The sequence below is a fragment of the Megalops cyprinoides genome, chromosome 4, assembly GCF_013368585.1.
Source record: "Megalops cyprinoides isolate fMegCyp1 chromosome 4, fMegCyp1.pri, whole genome shotgun sequence".
In the NCBI taxonomy this organism is placed as follows: domain Eukaryota; kingdom Metazoa; phylum Chordata; class Actinopteri; order Elopiformes; family Megalopidae; genus Megalops; species Megalops cyprinoides.
The window spans coordinates 32,357,098-32,377,275 of record NC_050586.1 but is presented as its reverse complement, the minus strand read 5'-3'; the positions used below and the strand labels follow the sequence as shown (position 1 = coordinate 32,377,275).

Here is a 20,178-nt window from a genome sequence, read left to right as displayed (position 1 = left end):
TGAGTTCTTGAAAATTCGTGCGTTGGCTGCGGTATTACATTTTTGCTTTTGGGAGATGTGAAAATCTGCTCGGCCAATCAGCACGAGCGTTTTTTTCCTTCCCTTGTTTTGTTTGCTTCACGGCCGCGGTGCGCAATCTAGCGCTGGCAGCTTGTACCTGCGAATGGCCGCCCGTGCGTCTTTTTAATTGATATCAATTTACCGTCAAGGCGCATTACACGCGAGGAGCGGCGAGCCAAATGCCTCCTACGAGCCAATAAGGAACAGAGAATCTATTCAGGACTTTTATTAGGCCGAGATATCCAAACCCGTTTCCGTTGCCATTGCTGTTCCGTTTAGTAATCCCCCCCCCCAAACCACCACCACCAAAAAAAAAAGAAACCATTCATGGATACTTTAGAGGCAGGGATAGTGTATTTAACAAAATAATCTCTATAGGACTTTTCCCAGTGACTGCACTTGGAACATTTATTCATAATGCGTGTAAATTCGGCAAAGACTTGGTGGCTGATGTCCTTTCTCCAGCCAGTTGAGGTCCGCAAACCAGCACTGGAGTTGAAACAGCCCTAGGCCTTATCCCACTGAGCATACAGTTTATGCTCCATCCCCTGTATTGCACGGCGGATGAGATCTCCTGCCGTCACGAGGTCCGTTAGAACGTGCCGTTCCCTCTGAGCTCAGAACACAGCCCGCCCCGTCCCCTCTGCTCGTGAGAACGGGGGCAGGCAGGCCTAAGCGAGCGTGATTAGGCACCGCACCGAGCTGAAGTGTGAAGAGTCTCTCCCCCCTGTAAGTGCTCCTCACCGCCGGCGCAACAGGTGACAAGAAGGTAAAGTGTAGCCCACAGATATCGACAGGACCGGCAGAGCAGCTTAATCAAGCTTAGAGAGGAGCGCACTTACCGTTGTATCCGCTACCGAACATGCATTAGGTTTATTCCTCGTTAGGAGGCGTCTACCGATTTCAGATACCAGAGGCTCTTATTTACCATTATAATTCAGCCCCTTAAAAGTCCTCCACCGCCGCCACTTGAAGAGCGGGCAGCCCAATAATTATGGTGGCGCCCCGGTATCGACGCAGGAGCATCGCTAATAAAGATGACGCTCTGCAGATTTCGCCCACATCTTCTCAAAGCTGCCGCCAAGAACTGAAAGGATTTTTTGTGTGTTTGTGTGTGTGCGCGCGCGTGTGTGTGTGTGTGGGGGGGGGGTTGAAGTATTAGGTACACCAACAAATAAGGCACACAGGAAAGACGAGTGGTAGAAGGCAGCTTGGGTTGTGAGAAAATTGAACCCGGGGAAAGTGTTTGGTTGGATCTGTTGGAGTCTTCTGAATCTCCTTTCTAAGGACCCCTCACCTGGCATTTGCTTGGTATGATCAGCTAAATATTTTCCCTGGGGTTTATACTCAAGTGCCAAGTGGTTGTTTTTAAAGAACTTCTGATTTCTTTCAAATTCCAAGAAGATATGTATGCTGAATTATCATTGTGAGGTGAACTATTAAGTAAACAGTCCAATGTACCTTGTAAGATATTTTGCCTAAACCATTCATAATTATGTGTGCAGAGTGTTAATGGTGAGCAAAATATGATATTGATTAGTAATAATTCTGTACTATAATTACTAATAGTATTATCTTTACATGTATTTGTGTTGCGGGGACAATGAGGAAGGCATGGAAAAGCAGTGAGTTTCTTGTTCAAATGGGATCCGTAAAGCACATTGTGCTTGTCTTTGTCTTGCTGTTTTTACTGTTTCCCATTGTTGATCCCAGTGTTTTTGGCAAAACAGCCAGAACTGTTCTCGTCAACATCTTGAACATTTGTATTATCGCTATCTGCATTTAGCAGGATGCTAAGTTATACAGACTAATTAGTAGAGCTAACAACAGAGAGAGTTTGATGTGTTTAGCAATGGAGGACAGATTAGCGCTCAGTGGAATTGCCTATTTCTTCTCTTTTCTCACATGGAAGTGGTCTGAGGTCTCATCATTAATTAGGCATCGCAGAGTAAGCTTCATGTATCGTGTGTGTGTACATGTATACACACACACAACACACACTTGAAATAGAACCCTGCTTAAAGGAACCACGAACATGGAAAATGGGTGTGGTTTTGGCTTGGCCTGTAGGATACAATGGAGCTGTCTGTATAGAGCTGAATTAGTGAGGTACACATGTATGAACTGTACAGAGCTTGCAAGACACAGCCCAAAGAAAAATGCATTTTAGGAAAACATTCACGAGGTTTCCTGAATACGATGAATGTGAATCAACTCAGTTCCAATAAAGCAACTCAGTTTCCAGTGCTAGGAAATTGACCACAGTATAGCACACACACTTCCTAGATGTATCCCTGACTGACATCGCAGAAGCAAGGGATACTGAGAATTCCCCACACAGCTCTGAAGGAGATTTTTCCAACTTTTTATTATTAATTTAACTAAACATGTTAAGATCACACACAACTGCCAAATTTTACAATTCTGTGTGCGGTGTCCTTATTTAAATTGTGTTTATCAAATATTGAGAGTTCCGCAAGACCCGAGAGCTCCGTCGGTTTTGTTTGATCAGCATCTACCAAATATAGATTTTATGCCTCTTGCAGATTTTGGCAATTTTGCCTTGCATACTGCAGAAAAATAGTGTTAGAAATTCCAGGATACTGGAGTGCAGCATTGTACCACAGTATACATATTATATTCCATTGTATGGTGACTACATTAAGCACATTTGTTGGATAGCGCATTATCTGGAAAGATGATTATTTCTGTGCTCTTCAAATGCAGTAGGTAACGTGGAATTGTGATAAGTGTCCCAAAATGCCACTGTGCCACCATCATTGGCAGTTTGGTGGCCTCGCACTTGAATTCATTTCTTATTTCTTCTGTCTTGCCATCCTTTCCATTGTTTTTTTTTCTCCCTAAACAAGTGTGGCTAGTTAGCCATCTGTGTTAATCTGTGTTTTTCAGTCCTGTTGTCAAAGTCCTCGAAGTGAAGGTGGGCTTTCACAAGGCCTTCTCTGTGACAGTGTGTATTTCTTTTTTTCTGCTAACGCGCCAATGTTACCATGGTGATGTAATTGAAAATCATTATGTCTCAAACAAGTATTGTTGAAGTGACTATTCATAATACTCGGCCTCATGATTTTTTTTTTTTTTTTTTTGCTGCCTTCTTCCCCCCCCCACGTGAAAGAAAAAAAAATCTTCCTCTCCTAGCCTGTTGTGTAAGGATTGGATATTTTTTTTTTTATTCTGCCTGGTGTTGGAGCCAACCTAGTTTAAGAGTTCACTTGAATCTTAAGGGATTCATCATTACATATTTACTGGCTGCGGCTGATATAGCTGTAAGGTTTTATCAGTTCTCATTGATCTATTGCGCATGTTCGCTCCTGAGGTTACAGGACGTGATTCTATTTGCATAAGGCCCTGGGCAAGGTTCTTTCTAGCATTGATTGGCCTGTCCAAGGGAGCCCGGTGCATTCTCGCATTGATCACTTTGTTTTTCCCGAAGACAGTGCTACACAGAGTTCATCTCAAACATTTCTGACGGGGGAAGTGAAAACTTTACCACAGATATCTTAATAATGTTTCGCTTTTCTTGACACCGGCAGAGAGCTGGAGCCTTTCTCACTCTCCCCTCGCTCTCACCACCCCTCTCTCCCTCTCCCTCCCTCCCTCTCCCTCTCTCTCTCTCTGTTTCTCTGTCTTTTTCCCTTCCCTCATGCAGCAGCTCCTCACAAGCCCAGCCGAGCCCCAGCTTGGCAACACACACAGACACTCAAACACACGCGCACACACACACACACACACACACACACACACACACACGCTCACCCCCACCCCCAATCTCGTCCGCCTATACCTGGGTCTCAGAGAATCATCAGCCTTGCAGCTAAAATCGAACACCCCCCCCCCCCAACCCCCACCCATTCTCAACTCATGGCTCTCCACAATATATATCTGTAACTTACAAAAAATGAAAGGCTTTTCTTCTCCTGTCTTTGGCATGGGCTTTTTTTTCTGACATTCCCTCATGTCAGGAGAGCACTGCCTGCCTGTTAGCCATTCTGAAGCTCCCATTTTCTGCGGCTGGACTCTGGGAAGCCGGCAGTGGCTGGCCTTTTTAAACCGAGCAGCGGAGGAGCAGCGAGGTGTCCGAGGGCGGGCCGCGATCCCCCCTGGTTGTTCGGGAGCGCGGTGCCGAGGGGGACCCGGTGCTACAAAGGGGGCGGCGAGCCCCCCGCCTCGCCCCGCAGCACCCCTGGGCACGGCCTACACTCTGGGCATGCCCGGCAGGCTCGCACCCGGCATCACCCTTTGTTCTGGGTCTGAGTTCCGTCTGCAGCTTTGTCTGCCAGCCGCCGGAGAGGTTACACACAGACAGCGGCGTCTGGGAGACCCTGATCATCTCTCTGCTCTCCCTCTCCCTCCCTCTCTCTCCCTCTCTCTGTCTCTGCCATCACTGCATCCAATCCAGCAAGGCCGGGGTTGAGGGGAATAAGCAGGCCATCATTACTACAGTGCATTCTGTGGCTTTGTTTTGTATTTTTTGTGGCAAATCTCATACTCGTCAGAGATTTGGGGGTAGGGGAGGTTTGAGAGTGTACAGGGGAACGGGGACACACCAACCAAACTCATAATGACGAACAGAAAACAATCCCCCCACAAATGGGTTTCAAACGCCTCGGCCTTATCTCACTAATATTTCCTTTCGGGAACACAGCTAATGAAATAAATATATCGGGAGTGTATTTTTTAAAAAATAAATTGAAGTCAATTGGGGTTGCCAGTTCTTGCAGGCATTGCTCAACATCAAAATAGAAATAATAAATCTGCCTTGCTGGGGAAGAGACTGAAATAATATCTTTCAGGGGAGGTGGGGGGGGGGATCAGCTGAAAGCAGATCCCAAGGGGGGGGAGGGGCTTTTTGCCTGTGCTGAACAAATGTCACTGAACTCCCTGACTTTTGGGCGACTTTAGATTCCTCTCCCACTGTGCCTGCCTCTCCCCGCCTGCCCCTCTGTACTTTTAAACTTTATTGAACGTAGAAGCAGGGATTTTACGGCGCTGGCCAGAGCCTATTCGCCCGTCTGAAATCGTGGGGTCGAGTTTCTCCGGCTAGTCCTCGCGTAAAAAGGGAGCCATAATGAGTTATATTGTGTAAACATGACCCTGTTTCCCAGCGTAACGAGTGGTATAAAAAGTGTGTTTACACACATCTTTAGAATGTATTGCCCTTGGCGCGCTGGGAGTGACTTTTATCACTGCACGGCGCTTGTGCAGGAGGTGTCTCGTCCTCGCCTCGCGTCGAATACTTAGCGAAATCCACGTTTGAATTTTTTATGACTTTTTTTTTCCAGGGGTATGTTTTAGTTATGTACCTGCGGTAAAACATATTTAATTTTTAAGTCCGGAAAGCCGACACTGAAAAGAGATGAACTGTTTTATGTGCCATTTTAAGGTTTTATGTGCTGTGAAATATGGTGGGGTTGTGAAAAAGGGAGAAAAAAAAAAGGCGTGCGTGGCTCGTAGCATCGGGCCTCCTTTGATGTCATAGCTAGCTTTAAGCTGAATGCAGAATTCAAAGAGGCGCTGGCCTTGTTTCACGGTGGGGTTTTTGAGGGTCCTTGTCTTGGTCAAAAACACACACACAGACACACACACACACACACACACACACACACACACACACAACAGGGTTTGGAATAATCAGATGAATGGTGAGAAGATGCAGATCAGAGGAGCCAACGGCATGGGACGGGGGGACCGGATCAGACCGTCCCAGAGCCGAGGGCGCGAGATTGGGCAGAATGCGGGTACAGTAACGGGCCTGCCTCCCACCGAAAAAAAGGAAAACTGTTGCAGTTATTAATTGAAGGTTCTGATTGAATCAGCACTCTCACGCTGGGCCCGGGCCACTCCGGTTTAGTCATTCAGCCTGTGCCTCCTGCCTTATGTATTCAGCAGTTTCTATTAGACGACTTCACAGTGAGTGATTCCTCTGGACTTTCTGACATCCGCTTTCATGCATGGCCTGTTATTCCGAGGCCATATTTTTCCCTCTCCTGAGCTGAGCTGCCTGGAACATTAAAAACATCTTGGCTGTGTCAGAAATCTTTTAATACTCCCCTCCCCACCCCCCGACTCCAAGTCGCCCCCCTCCACCCTCTTGTCCTGCACCCCCCCTCTCTTTTTTTCCTGATGCAATGGCAGAGCTGTGGTGACTTAAGCCTCCTCTTTTCTGGGGGGTAGAACCACTTGATTTCATTTCATTTCTCATTGGTGAAAACACTAGGGGGCACTGCCTATCCTTTGTTAGTACTTTCTTTGTAGAAGCTAAGAGTGGGTGTTTTTGAGGGTGAGAGTGTGTCTGTCTGCCTGCGTGTGTGTGTGTGCGTGCGAGTAAGTGTGTGCATTTTGGGGGACGGGGGACGGAAGGCGGCGGGGAGGGGGGGGGGGGTGAATTCTCTTGTCCGATTCCTGTAAATCTGCATTCATTAATAATACAATTCCTATTAGGACACTCCTGGGCAGTTAACGACGGTTGCCATTCTGTCTCTGGTCTAAAGTCAACACGCTGTGTTTGGCTAATGAAGGAGGTGGGGGGGTCAGTTTGCTCAGAATCACCTAAGTTCACGTCCAGTGCTTAAAGCCCTTGTGTGGTAACAGTGACTTCTGTCGCTAATTCTCCCTCGGCCTCCTCCACGGACCTCGCTCTCTCGCAACACAACACAGGCCACTCTGCTTCTCCCCGCGTCGTTAGCCACTGAATGAGAGCGCGGCCGGCCCACGGCTGGCTCGCTTCCTTTAAGCCCGGGTCAGAGCGAGAGAATGATGAAGGAAGGGGTTGCACACAGAAACAGGGCGACAAGTATGTGAGAGAAAGGATTAAAAAAAAGAAGAATTCTCACTTTGCATCTTTTGGCAAATCACTAGTCCCATGGCGCATTCGCTGATTAGATAAAGTAGCATAACTGCCAAAGCAATGGACCGTTCACACGTACAAACTCAGAACGTACGTAGCCCTTTATATCTGTACACAAATAACTTTTTCCGCTAGCTTTTTTTCTTATTGGCAATAAATTAGCCTCTTTTTGGATGAAAAGCTGACGTGACAATTTTGAATTATTGATTGCTCAATTGTCATCTAAAAAATAATCTTGACACTTGATAGCTTTAATTGGTACATCTAGACTAAGCAGTGGATGGATGCGGTTTACGGCATTGTTTAGAGGTGTCAAACATGCCACGTAACAAAGAAGACGGTGGAAATCGGCAGTGTTCGGCGCTCACTATTGTATGAGTAGCAAGGGTAAAAAAAGCCCAAAATGACAAGATAATCACTGCATTCAAACTTACCTTCATCACTGCATAAATGTCTCGCGTGATTATAAACTAATAAATAAAATGTTTTCTTTTCAAATGTCCCTGGCAGAGACACGTAATTACCATACTCCGACAAAGGCCTGACAGTTTTTTTAATAGTTAAAAAGGTAATTTCATTGTGTGAAGAATTTTAGGGGAAAAAAGGTCATTTTGGTGTTTTTCTAGGGGTGGGGGCGCCTTGGTTTGTTCTGTCTGTTGGATTTCAGTCTGTTAATGAAGTGATTGAGTGACATGGTCTTTTCAAAGGACATTATTTCCTGTAATGAAAAAAAAAAATACATTCACCATTATGGTCATCAAAAAGTGAAGTGATCATATTCAGTATTATAAAAGTAAAAATGATCATAGAAAAAAAGAGAGCTTTGCCATTTTACTATTTTTTCCATGCTTTTCATAATTTTTTTTTTTTTTTTTTTGGGGGTCTGTTGTTTATTTGGCATAGAGAGCAACCCGCATCCCAGAGAAGTAGAGTCAAGCTGTTTATGTGGCTGTGTTTCACTAAAAAAAAGGAAAAAAAAAAACAGGAAAAGAAAAAATAGAAGATGGTTAATTAATAAAACCCTGTTGTGTTATGTTTGCTTACATTCTCTCATACGTTAAGAGTCATTTGTGTAAAACTAACAAAGATCTAATGCGTCTCATTTCTCTTTTAAAGTGGAGTTGTAGCACACCACAGAGTCTGAGGCAAATGTGGTAGCGCTTCTGTAATTGAATTTAAGTGTTGCTTTATTTAATTGAGGGAATCGATGTGAGTGTGCACGTGTGTGTGTATGTGTGTGACACAAAGAGAGCAAAAGCGATAGTTTGTGTATTTACATTTATACATGTTGTGATATTTCACAAGCGGAAACTTCATCGCATTAGAACAAATACTAGCCAAAGCAACGCCACAGTATGTCTCCAGCCTTTGCGCATTGTTGACATTTTGTATCGGCCCAAGTTTTTATGCACACTAAATGATGATTAGTTTTGCTCATAAAATAAGCTTCATTACCATTTACATCACTACCATTTACATCTATCATTTACATTTAGTATATATTGGATTTTTTAATTTGCATGTCTTGTATTTCTCTATTTTGTACGAGTTAATTGTTGATATATTTTAGATCATTTCAGCATATTAAAAACTGAAAATTTTCTGGTTAATTTTTCTGTTCATCATTGTGATTGCCAGAGTATGTTTATGTTAATTCTTAGAAATAGCCTCATTATTAATGATTGCATTTAAGCAAATCTGAACGGCCATGGAATAATGCAGCATACAGTATATTATTGGAAGCAGTACTGGTTGGTGTTTTAACTCTTATTGATAAATATACTTTATAGTACAATGTGCTGAATCATTAAATAAATACTTCTGAAGAATAATTGTCATATTCCAGTACTGCTGTGCCAACTTGGTCCCCCTCTACCCTTTGCAACAGATACAAATGGAAACATGGGAGTCTGTTCTTCTTTGCTTTAAATATTTGATTGAACTGTTCAACTTCAATTGTAACATTTAATTTTATGTTACATTCAAAATGATCAAACACAAAGGCTGCTTATGAAAAAAGGTGTGCAATCAAGGAATAATCTGCATTTTTTTCTGGTTTTGCACATTAGGTTCCTCTGTGTGTTTTTTTTTTTTTTTTTTTTTTTGAATTTGCCGTCTCTCTTTATCATAGTAATTAATCTATCTCTTGAGCTTGATAGCGCATCACCTGCCAGTGAGAGGGGAAAAAAAGGAAAAGGCAGTCTAATCAATAGAGTGGTGGGAGCACGTGTTATATTTAGCATGTGATAATTTGAAAGTTTTATTTTGTGGGACGCGGCATCTTCTGACAGTCTGGCGCGCGTGGTGCTGTAATGGATTTTTTTTCCTCCTCTCCTCCTGGTTAAAACGTAGCTGTTGGCTATGGGAAGTTCATTTCAGATTGTTACATATTTTCATTAATTTCGGCGCCTCTCTGTGGAGCGCGGCCCGCAGCGGACCTATCGCAGGGCGCTCGGCGGGCGCGGGGTGCCCGGTCATTACCTCATGGTTGGAGAGGCTCGCCGCTCGCTCGGAGAGGGCAGGGCCTGATAACGGAGCGTGAAAAAAAAAAAAACCACGGCCTTTTGTCATATTCATTTGCTTCTTCTTTTTTTCGTAAAGGAAAAAAAAAGTTGTCCCCCCCAAAAGACGGGAAATCGTCACCGAAAGTTCAAACAAAGGTTCCCTTGAGAATGTGTTTCAATAGCCTTGGAGGAAGGCGGCGATGGGCTCATACACAGACGGAAGGTTTCTCTTCCTGATCGCCCCCCCCCCCCCCCCCCCCCCCCCTCCTCCCTGCACACCTGAACTGGCTGTGAAGTCACAGCGCTGCCAGGGAGGCTGGAGAAAACTGCTCCCAGCCTTTTGTGTGTGGCGTTCCTTCTTGCTGTTTCTTGCTCCTCTGGGATAGGATGGGCTGAGGAGGGTAGCGGACCACAACAGCGTGAAGCTGGTATTTATAGTTGTGGACCGTCGGCCACAACGGTAGCTAAAGCCTGCCACGGCGATGGCGACTGCGTCAGCCCCGCTGCCGAAACAAACAGTTTACGCACGCTGTTGTGTTTTCGTGAGTTTGCGAGCCGATTTGAAAGGTGAAAAGTCCAAACGCGTTTTGCTCCTGACAGCTGTTTTGTTAAATCGCAGCAACAACGGGAGCAGCGTTTATTTGTTTATTTCGTCTGAACCGCGTACCTCCACCGAGCCGAGTGCCACCTCCGCTTGAGGGGAACGGCGGTCTCCCTCGCAGTGCGGATAGTTTACACATTAGCTATTGGTGTAATCTGCAATGACAAGTGCTGAGAGAGAGAGACAGAGAGAGGCAGAAAATAAAACAGGGGAGAAAAAAACCGAGCCCACAGCACGTTGATTTCCTAAGTGGTAATCATATCGGCTTCCCGAAGAAAAAGATATGAGAGTACAAACATCTGTGTTTGTTTGGCGTGGCGGCCGGCCGTTTTAATCAGCCGCGGCAGGGCTGTAACGAGCACCGCTGTTGCTGTGCCTATTATTTATTTATTTGTTGTTTTTCCTTTTTTTGGCAGGTGGGGCAAGAGGACCCATCGTTACCACGATTCCTCTGCCCTCCGCCACTCTGACCTTGAGTCCCACAGAGGCCGGGGTTGGGGGGTGTTGGGGAAAGGAGGGGGGGGTAGGCAGAGGCCCCCCGGTTCGCGGGGAGCTGTCCGTGTCACGGCCGCTGAGTTATAGCGGCGGAGGACTTTCACAAAGACAACATGACTGCTTTCAGCCACTTTCTCCAGGCAGGAGTCAATGATCCGAAACTATGTTAAAACCGGGTCGTCCCCCGTGTGCACTTAAAGGGTGTCAGTTTAACCTGCTCTGAAATACTTACGGCTATTATTATATCTTATAAATCATTAAGAAAGTTTAATTATACTAAAATTTCATAGAGGAAGCGGGTGAGATGACACATGGGAAGGAGAATTTAATGGGCCAGCAAGTCCCAGCACTGAAAGGGAAAATATTGAGGTTAGGTTTATATTTTACTGCAGCTCCAAAGGGCTGCAGAGACCCGAGAAGACTGTGCCTAGTCAATATTCGCCCGTTTTAAAATAACTCCTCATCTCATTCTTAAGACCGGCTCTAATAATACAGCAGTCAATTTGGACGTGATGAAGATGTTGTCATTGCACCTTGTACCGGTTTTCTTAAGTAAAATATCTCCTAATTAACACAAGACTTTAATTAGCAGCCAGGCTGTAATTTCACTTTGTTAAGAAATGAATCCTAATTATAAATTAATGTTATGAATATTTTTTCTTAATTATGTACATAAACATGTATGTGGAATGAGCAGTTAAATGTTAGAAGTTAACCTGGAAGTCTGTTGCTTTCGAGGTGTGTGTGAAAATAAAGAGCAGCGGTGATATTATTTCACCTCCACGTGCTTAAAGCGGCGACGGGCTGTTGAAATGAGTAATCGTCCCCCCGGTTCGAGCTCCAGGATGTTTTGCAGATGTCTGAAACAGGCCCCGGTCTCTGTGAACAAAAAGACAAGATGGAGATGGAGAAAAGGGAAAAATCATGGGCGGAGCAAACAAAAAACATCTTTTAGCAGCACTTAAAGCCGGCTCTGTGGGCAGCCTCACCTGTGCCATCTCCCTCATCCATTCCAGAGACAGAGAGGCAGAGAGAACCCTATATTCCTCTGTTATTGTTGTTTTAGTTCAGTAAAAAGTGGTCCACTGTCAAGTCTGTAAAACGAAGCAGATAATACTGCTGAGTTTTGGGAGAATTGTTTAAGTTCTTTGTTTTGTGTATGACATAAGAAACGCTACAGTGAGTTCTGAATAGAGATGAATGGATTTGTCAGAATGTTAATACAGAAGAATACAATCTCATTCTGACTTCAGTAGCGCGAATGACACAAATGCTGTGACCGCGGCAACGGACAGCAAAGCTGGCCCTTTGGTCACCTTTGGCCGAGGGCGACGGGAGAGTGAGAGCATGGTGCAGGAACAGAGGCGGGGGCAGGGGCAGGAGACGGGGTGCAGCCTGGCGTGCGCAGACGCCCGCGGCGTGGGCCCTCTGAGCGGGCTGGAGGTGGAGCAGCGAGAGGGCCCCGGTCCAGGGGCCCCAGCTGCTGTCCGTCCACCTCTCCCGAAGCGAGGCAGCAGCCGCTGGCGCCCTGACGCCCCGGTACGGCCAGCTGGCCCGCAGCACCCTCCCTCTCTCTCTCCACAGGCGAGAATACTCACTACAAGCACCCGTCCGTCAGACCACTTCCGACCTTGCAAATCTGTCAGTCCGTGCGCCTCCCCACCCATCCATACGTATGTATAAATACATATTTTATTATCGTGTTTTACAGTAATAGATTCTTCATGCGAAAGCGGGGTGGCGACCGTTCCGCAAACGGCCCGATTGACGTGCGAGTGATGTGGGGGGGCGCCCCCCCCGCCGCCCTTCCCGTGCTCCCCTTGTTTTCCAGCGGCACCCGCGGAGAGATGGCCGCATCGCGGCGGCGCTTCCTGGCAGGCTGCCCCTCATCCTCTGCCCTTTGTTTCCAGCCCGAGTTGAGCCCGGTTTTCTGCTGTGTCAGTAAATATTTACTCCGCTTCCCTTTCCTCGCGGCCCCGCTGACGCGCTTCGAGAAAGTGACCCTCCTGTCCCGTATCCGGCGCGTCAGTCTGCGCGGCGGTCTGGAGTCTGGCCGAGTCCCCCCTCCGGCCCCCCTCAGCCCGCCCCGGCCCCCCCCGCCCGCCGGCGGCCCCCGTGCACGTGGCGGTCGGCTCTTAGGCAGGAAAGGAAGAGGAAGTTATTGCTGCACTCTCCCGCTCACCCAGCTAATAAATCATAACTGGCCGCGCCGCTAAGTGGTGGGCCAGGAGAGTAATGTCCATAAATGCATGTGACCTTAACAGGCCTGCAGACACACACACACACATATTCACTAACATGGACATGCACACACACACTCACTCACTCACCCTCACTCGCTCACATCCATTCACATACAGGTACATATGCACGCACACTCACTCACTCACTCACACGCGCGCACACACGCACACACACATATAGACACACTTTCTCACACCTCGCGTATGAGCCGGGCTTTCCAGTGGCCCCTTTCCCTGCCCCTGCACAGGGTTTCCTTCCTGCAGCTAGACAAAGGATGGCAGGGACCGCGGGCCCGGCCTTCAAAGCACGGGAAAGCGCTAATGTTGACTTATCCTGTGGTGGGTGTCAGAGCGCGGGGCAGCTGCCGCTGTTTGCACAGCGGGGACAGGGGCGCAGCGCGGCCCCGGGGCCACGCCACAGGGCCAGGCCTGTGGCAGGTTGCGGGTCACCCCTCCGTCACCCCCTCTCCCCCCCTCTCTGTCTGGGGCAGAGCCTCTCAGGGCAACGCAGCGGTCAGCAAAACACTCTCTAGTCCTGCGCGCACAGTGCTGACGCTCTATAGGCGAGTGTACCGCTGCCATGTTACACAGAGAGCGTCAGAGTCGCCACATTACACCAGTATCACAGCCGCGTGTGTTGTGAAAGTTTGGGAAATGCATCGTAGGGAATGTGATCTTTGGACTTTGTGATTATCATGCTGTGTGTGTATGTTTGTGTGTGCGTTTCTATATGTGCGCGCCGGAGCTCCTCTCCCTTCCTCGTCAGTGATTGGATAGTTAATCAATCAAATATTTAAGCAGCAGTTGAGCGCTCGGCGGGTTGTCTACGATTACAGCGCTCAGTTGGCAGTGGCTCTGGCGCACCGGCCCCGAATCGGGCGGCAAACAACAATAACCGGGAATCTATATACGCGCGTCTGTGCAATTACGCGCCGCTGAGGACGCTTCTCACTCCCGTAATTGTGCCGTTTCGTGGCGATTATTTGTTGGTAAGCGCAGCGCCTTAAAAGCTTGCTTTATTTCTCCCTCTATTCTTCATGGCGACTTCCAGGGATGCGTCTGCACAAGTCCCCTGAGGAACAGTATTGTGGATTAACATTTACTTTTTACCTAATTATCTAATGGCTTTCACTGCCTTTGACACATAATTATCAAAGCCCTAAATAATTGTCTTCATTATAGCACACACAGATATGTGTGTGTGTGTGTGTGTGTGTGTGTACATATGTATATATATATATATATATATATATGTACGCACACACACATATATCTGTATTATTTAGGGCTTTGATAATTGTGTGTCATAAATAAGATGTGTGTATATATATATATATATATATATATGTATGAGAGACAGAGCAATGTTTCTTTTCCATTCTGGAATGGCACTTATTATATCTGCAAACACACATTATCAAGTTATTTCTGCGCGCCTTCAAATATTGCATTAGAGGAAACATGTAGTCTCCCCATCAGCTGGTGTTATGAAAAGGACCTGTTTAGGGTACTAAATGCTGTATTGCACTGTTGAAGTCAAGTAAAAGGTCAACAAGCCCGGGAAAGGCGACAGGAGACCAGTGTCCCTTCCGGATTTTACCCTTGTTTTACCCCTCCAGTCCCCCATCAGAGAGGGGCTTTCGGCCGGCTGCTCGGAAATAGCCTTTCCGTTTGTTATTTAATTGGGTTTTCGGCTGATTGTTGGGGTCTCTTAGCAACCGCTGCTTCCATAGAATACTGTAAAGAAAAAAAAAAAGAAGTGGCCAGGAAGGAAAAATTGAGTTCATCTAGACCGGAGAGATCTGTTCAGAGCAAGAAGGACACTCTCAGGAGCCGATGTGTGATACATGTTCTGAGCTGATTCAGACGTTCTGACTTTCTGGAGGCACCATTAACCATTGCAGTGAGCCACTGAGCTCATGGAAAGAGCAGGATCTCTGGCTCTCTACCCCATCTACCTCTCTGTGGAAGTGAGAGAAGCCTTACAGGGCACATATGCGTGCCTGTTCTTTAGCCATAAATGGCAAATGGTGTAGATGCAAATGTATATTTCTAGAACTAGTCAGAATATTACTAATAAAGCTATTAATAAGACCTAATAACCTAATGCTGTTTATGAAAGACCTAATAACTAATGCTGTTTATGTAAGTAAGTAGATCCACAGGGTCATTGGTCATTTTGAAAGTGGCTGGCCATTTGCATCTAGATTTACATGCAAGTTCATGGATAACTGGTGTGTTACGTCCCATGAATACTGGTGTGAATACGTCCCATAGCCGGGTAAATTCAAAGTCAATTTATTATTTTTTTTTTTTTTGCTTTGACATGATATTGTTGGTCTGACTTGGGGGCATGAAGCACTGATATATCTCATTTGTTGTGACTGTCTTTACTGGACACTTTCATTTTATGCTCCCCCTAATAAATATCATTTCCTTTGTTCAGTGATCATGCAACTGCCTGTAAAATTTCTTTCAGCACCTACAATCCCGCTTTTTGTCCCTGTGTTTTTACAGTGATAGGACATCATGTTCCCTGATAAATCTACAGATAATGAATAAAGGCACTTTGAGGGGAGAGCGGAATCTGTCTCTCCATTTGTCCTGAGCTCGGTAGGAGGGATTTAAGTGATCCTTTCCATTCTTGAGGATATTGCCCTCTTCCTGCCCGCAGATCCCGCCGGCTTCGGAAACAGGAAGCCTCCGGTCGCACTCACTCAATCAGCCGAGTGGGGGCAGGTTAGCCCTCGCGCCGCACCCTGACGCCGGCGCTCCGGCTGTCTTATCAGCCAGGCCCTGCGCTCCCCGTGCGCCTCTCTGTCCATTCGCCAACCCCCCCACCCCGCCCCGTCCCAGCACCCCGATCTCCCGATCCCCTCCACCCCGTGAGCGTCTAACCGCGCACAGATCCGCGCGTGTAATCGGAAAAGGGCAGGAGCGAGATAGCAAATGTTTCAACATCTGTCTCCATTGGTTTTTTGCGCAACAAGTACTTCCACATGTTGTCGTCGGGAGGGAGCGCCGATAAAAACAGCTGTCTGAATTCCCCCTCCAGATTTTCGGGATTGGCTGAGGCTTACCGAAAACATTGCTTCGCTAATCCGGCTACGTAAAAGAAAAGGGGGAAAAAAAGGGAAGAGAGACCGCAACATGAGGGAATTATTTTTACTCAGCGCATGTATCTTTCCTTTTCTGTCTTTCTTTTTTTTTTTTTTTTGTAAACCGCGATATGAAGAGCTCATGGTGTGGAGGAGTTTTCTGTGATCTTGAGATTTGTTTAAGAGTTGATCTAAGGTGAAAACATCAGACCAATACACCGGTCTGGGTATTCTGATCTTTTCACATGGCTGGCTTTTATAGACATGAAACACAGAACTAGACAGTTTTAAAGCCTTTTCTTCTCGTTCTTTTCGTACTGGTGAGAGTTCCATCACTTGGAGCTGTATTTCATCCTGTCGCATGTGTGTTTCCACGAGACGGAACGATTGCTAGTCCAGTAGGAGACGACGGCCTGTCTTGTTTTTCGTTTTTCCCTATCGCCAGTTTGTTTGGCGCACCTCAATTCTGATTGCCATTTAACCTGATCTCTGCAGACAGAGCCTTTGTCTAAACTGCCTCGCAACAAACAGCGTGAATAGGATTCCGTATGGCAGGATGAGGGGAGGGAAAAAAACGGAAAAACAACGTTGTGCCATGTTCTCTTTTCCGAAGCTGCGTTTTGTCAGAGTTTGGTTAACGTCACGCGGCCGGGAGTTTTCCGCCGGTGCGCCGTTCCTGGCTACGCGGCTCCCCAAAAGCCGGCGGTAAACAGGGTGAAAGCCCGCCGGCGCCGAGCGCCTCTAACTGACGCCTCGCCGGGCTCTGAACTGTTGCCGTCACGGTTCCTGCAGGCCCCACGGAGCATTCTAAGGCGCTTTCTCGGGAAGGGGAAGGCTGCGGGGGTGGGAGGATTCTTCGCCGTCTGCTCCCTTCCCTGGAAGATGCTCCTGAGAAATGCTTATCAGCTGGATGATATATTAGTCCTTAGCGCCTTAATAGATTCCATTCATCTCTATACACTCCCACTTTAATTTAACTGGGGCTGGGAGATGTATTCAAATGCCCATAGACACTTTGATGTACAGCGAAGCCCAGCTGTATGCCAATAAAACGCATCAAGTAAGTGATGGTTAACCTATTGTCGCTAGCCTTTTCTGTCTCTCTCTGTCTCTCTCTGCCTTTTTCTTCTCAGCGAGAGTGTGCAAAGTGGCCAGCTCTCTGTGCTATACTTTTGGCCCCCGGCGAATCGGTCCATTGTAGCTATATCCAGGCGTTAAAAAGAAGACGTGGAACGTGTGTTTGTTGACGTTTGATCGAGGACAGGAGGAGCCGGCTCCTGCTCGGAGGCGGCCGATGTAATTAACTTTGGGGAAGATGTGGAGGAGCACTAAGAGCATGATGTAGTTATCAGTCGAATTAAATGCACGCGCCTCAAAGTCAAACATCCGCCCTCTTCACAGTGTGCAGCTTTTCAATAAGTGCAGGGACTCCCAACGTTCTTCTCATTTCTTGTGTGAACTGAGAGAGAGAGAGAGAGAGAGAGAGAGAGAGAGAGTGTTCACAGGAGGTCTTGGCAGCTGCAGGCATGAATAAACCAAAACCAAAATAAGGGCCGTACAACATGTATATCTGTTCCTTCACGTACATACATACATACATACATACACACACTTAGCCTGCACTTCCCAACCATCCCGACCATCCATACTTTAATACAGTTATACTTATATGGGCCTTGCTTTCCTGTGAATCCAGCATCACAAAGGAGCCCATGATGCTGTTAGCAAAATTACACAGGTCCTTTCAATGTGTTAGTTGCGTCTGACACTGCTCTTTGCGTAAAAGGATCGTCTAAAATGCTGTTTATCAACTACCTGGGTATTGTGAGTGATGTGAGATGGGGATGTGGGGTAATGTGGGGGTCTCTGACTCTCCTTTCTCTCTCCGTCTCTCTCTCTCGCTCTCTCTCACAGATGATCCACAGGGAGGCGGAGGTGAAGAACCGGGTCTGTGCCGTGGCTCTGACCGACTCGGTCCACAATGTCTGGCACCAGGAGGCGGGGAAGTCCATCCTGGAATGGATGCAGGAGGTAGGCCAGAGATCAGGTCAATCAAGGCATCCTCGATGAATTGTTGAAATGGGGGGGGGGTGAGTTTTTTCTTTTTTATTGTGTTTTGTTGTATTCTTTTGAATACAATGAGATTTTGCTTTAAATTTGGGCCACAGATATGTAATGTGTGTGTGTATATGTATGTGTGTGTGTATGTGTGCTAGTATACATATGTGTATGTGTCTTATTTTTTTTTTTAATTTCAGTGACCACCAGCATCTTGATCTTAGGAAACAACAAGAGTAGGGCTTGCTTAAATTTGTTGTGCTAAATTAAACACAAGTCGCAATGTGGAAAGAATGAACAGAGCTTTGGGTGAGCTGTTTTCATTAATCCTTTCATTTCATTAAAAAGACAACATGCACATGCCGGCACATATTGTGTGTTGCCAAAAGATTTTTTTTTGCATTCCTCTGCCCCCCCGCCATTGAATGTGTCATTGAATAACTGAGCTCAATTGGTTCCTGTTCCCGGATGGTCTGGTAACGTGGCCGCTTTATTTAGTTTCTGCCCTTTATATACTGACCTGAGGTCTGCCTTCTCTAGCCGCGGACCGCACCTGTGATCACTCAATATGCACATAAATTGGACAAACCAGATCCCTGGCGATGGCTACGCGGGAGCCAAAGATGCAAATGTCACGTGCGGAATAGCTCCGTCTCGCCAACAGGCTGTCCGGTTGTTTCTGACTCTCTCCCTCTCTCTGACTCTCTCTCTCTCTCTCTCTCTCTCGCTCTCTCGCTCTCTCTCTCTTTTGCTCCGTCCTAATCTGTCTGTCTGGGGGCCTCAGTGGGCACTGGTGTGAATATTGGGATTCAAGGTTGTGATGGCCTTCTTCTTCTGCTAGATTTCCTATTTCTGATTCATTGGAGAAATGCTGGAGACGTGGCGTAATTGGAATGTTAAGTGATTTCTATTTGTGATGATTACCCAGAACAATAAATCTGTAATAACCTTCCACTCCCAGCTCCATGAAGGATAACGCAAGAACTTTCTCTTCATTAACCCTTAATTCTCCTGCGCACCCAAGAACACAAAGAGGGATTCGGCGCGTCGCCATTGGACGAGGCCACTGGCACGCACGCAAACGCGCGTGCGCACACACACACACACTCACACGCCCGCATACACACACACACACAGTGGTTATGAATTCGTTGTGGGTGCTGATGGTTAACAGCAATCGGCGAGGGGCCCCTGTGATTATTTAATTTATTTCCAATCTAATTTATCATAATAATTAAAGTGTAAGAATAGGTGGTAATTGTGCGGCAGCTGAAAAACGTGAAAGTCACCATTTGCGTCCTTTGTGATTCCATTGAAGTGTCTAATCGCGGGCATCTTTGTGATCCTCCCTGCTTCTGAGCTCTCCTAATGCCGGGCTTAGGCTGATCAGACGCTCCCGCCTGCCTTTTTGATGGTAGTATCTCTTCCCGTCTGGGCTCAGGTAACCTCTGCTCGCCGCGCCGCCAGAGACCTGGCTCCTTTCCGCCGGTGTAATGCACTTTTCTGCGTACGTATATTTTGTGCATTATTCAGGTTCACCGGCGGCTTCCCCCCGCGGTCGGGGGTTCGAGGCGATCACGCAGCGGGTTTCGGTAGGTGAAACAGCACCTCTGCCGGTGCGCGTGCTGGGTTTCCAATTCTCTCCCCCGTCCTGAGCCCTCTCCTTGTCAGACTCCTGTAATTCTCCTCTTAAGGGCCGGGGTTATTGGACTGCGGGGTGAGCCGGGAGGCGCTTTGATTTAGAGATCAGCGCATGGTGTGACAGGTGATACGGAGATAATAGGTCAGACGACGGCCGGGTGACGTCACCACCCCTCCGCCCTCCCCTCCCCGCACTTAGGACGACCCTGAGAGGAGGGGGGGGATGAGGGGGGTTAGGGAGAGAAGAGGAGAGGGACTCCGTGGCCTCTATTCCCATCTTCTCATTAAACCGCATCTGATGAAGATGAGCTGCGGAGATCCAGTGCAGCTGGTAGCCTGTTACAAGCAAAGGTGTCTTTTGTCAGAGGAGTGTATTGCATGACAAGGTGCGCGGATGAATAAGTAATGCTAATACATAGAGATTTGGTGGGACGGGGCGTTCGGAGGGCAGGCTGACAGGGCATCTGAGGTGGGACAGTGTTGAGGCGTTGGGGGATAGGGGTGGGCAGAGGAGATGGACATGGGGCAGGGCCAGAACCCCGGACAAGAGAAGATCAATATCTCCCATCAGCACTCAACAGCCCTAATGGCAGGATCAGAGGGTGAGGTTTTA

At 47.1% G+C, this 20,178-nt stretch overlaps 1 protein-coding gene across 2 annotated transcripts in view; it reads left to right on the top strand.

The window, feature by feature from the left end:
* The window catches only part of fam172a (family with sequence similarity 172 member A), a 154,215-nt gene that overhangs the window by 85,030 nt on the left and 49,007 nt on the right, over positions 1-20,178 (top strand). For both annotated transcript variants that reach the window (XM_036527677.1, XM_036527679.1), the window contains exon 9: positions 17,781-17,897. In XM_036527677.1, coding sequence (XP_036383570.1) covers positions 17,781-17,897 — 117 coding nt within the window. The remainder of the gene's footprint in view (positions 1-17,780; positions 17,898-20,178) is intronic.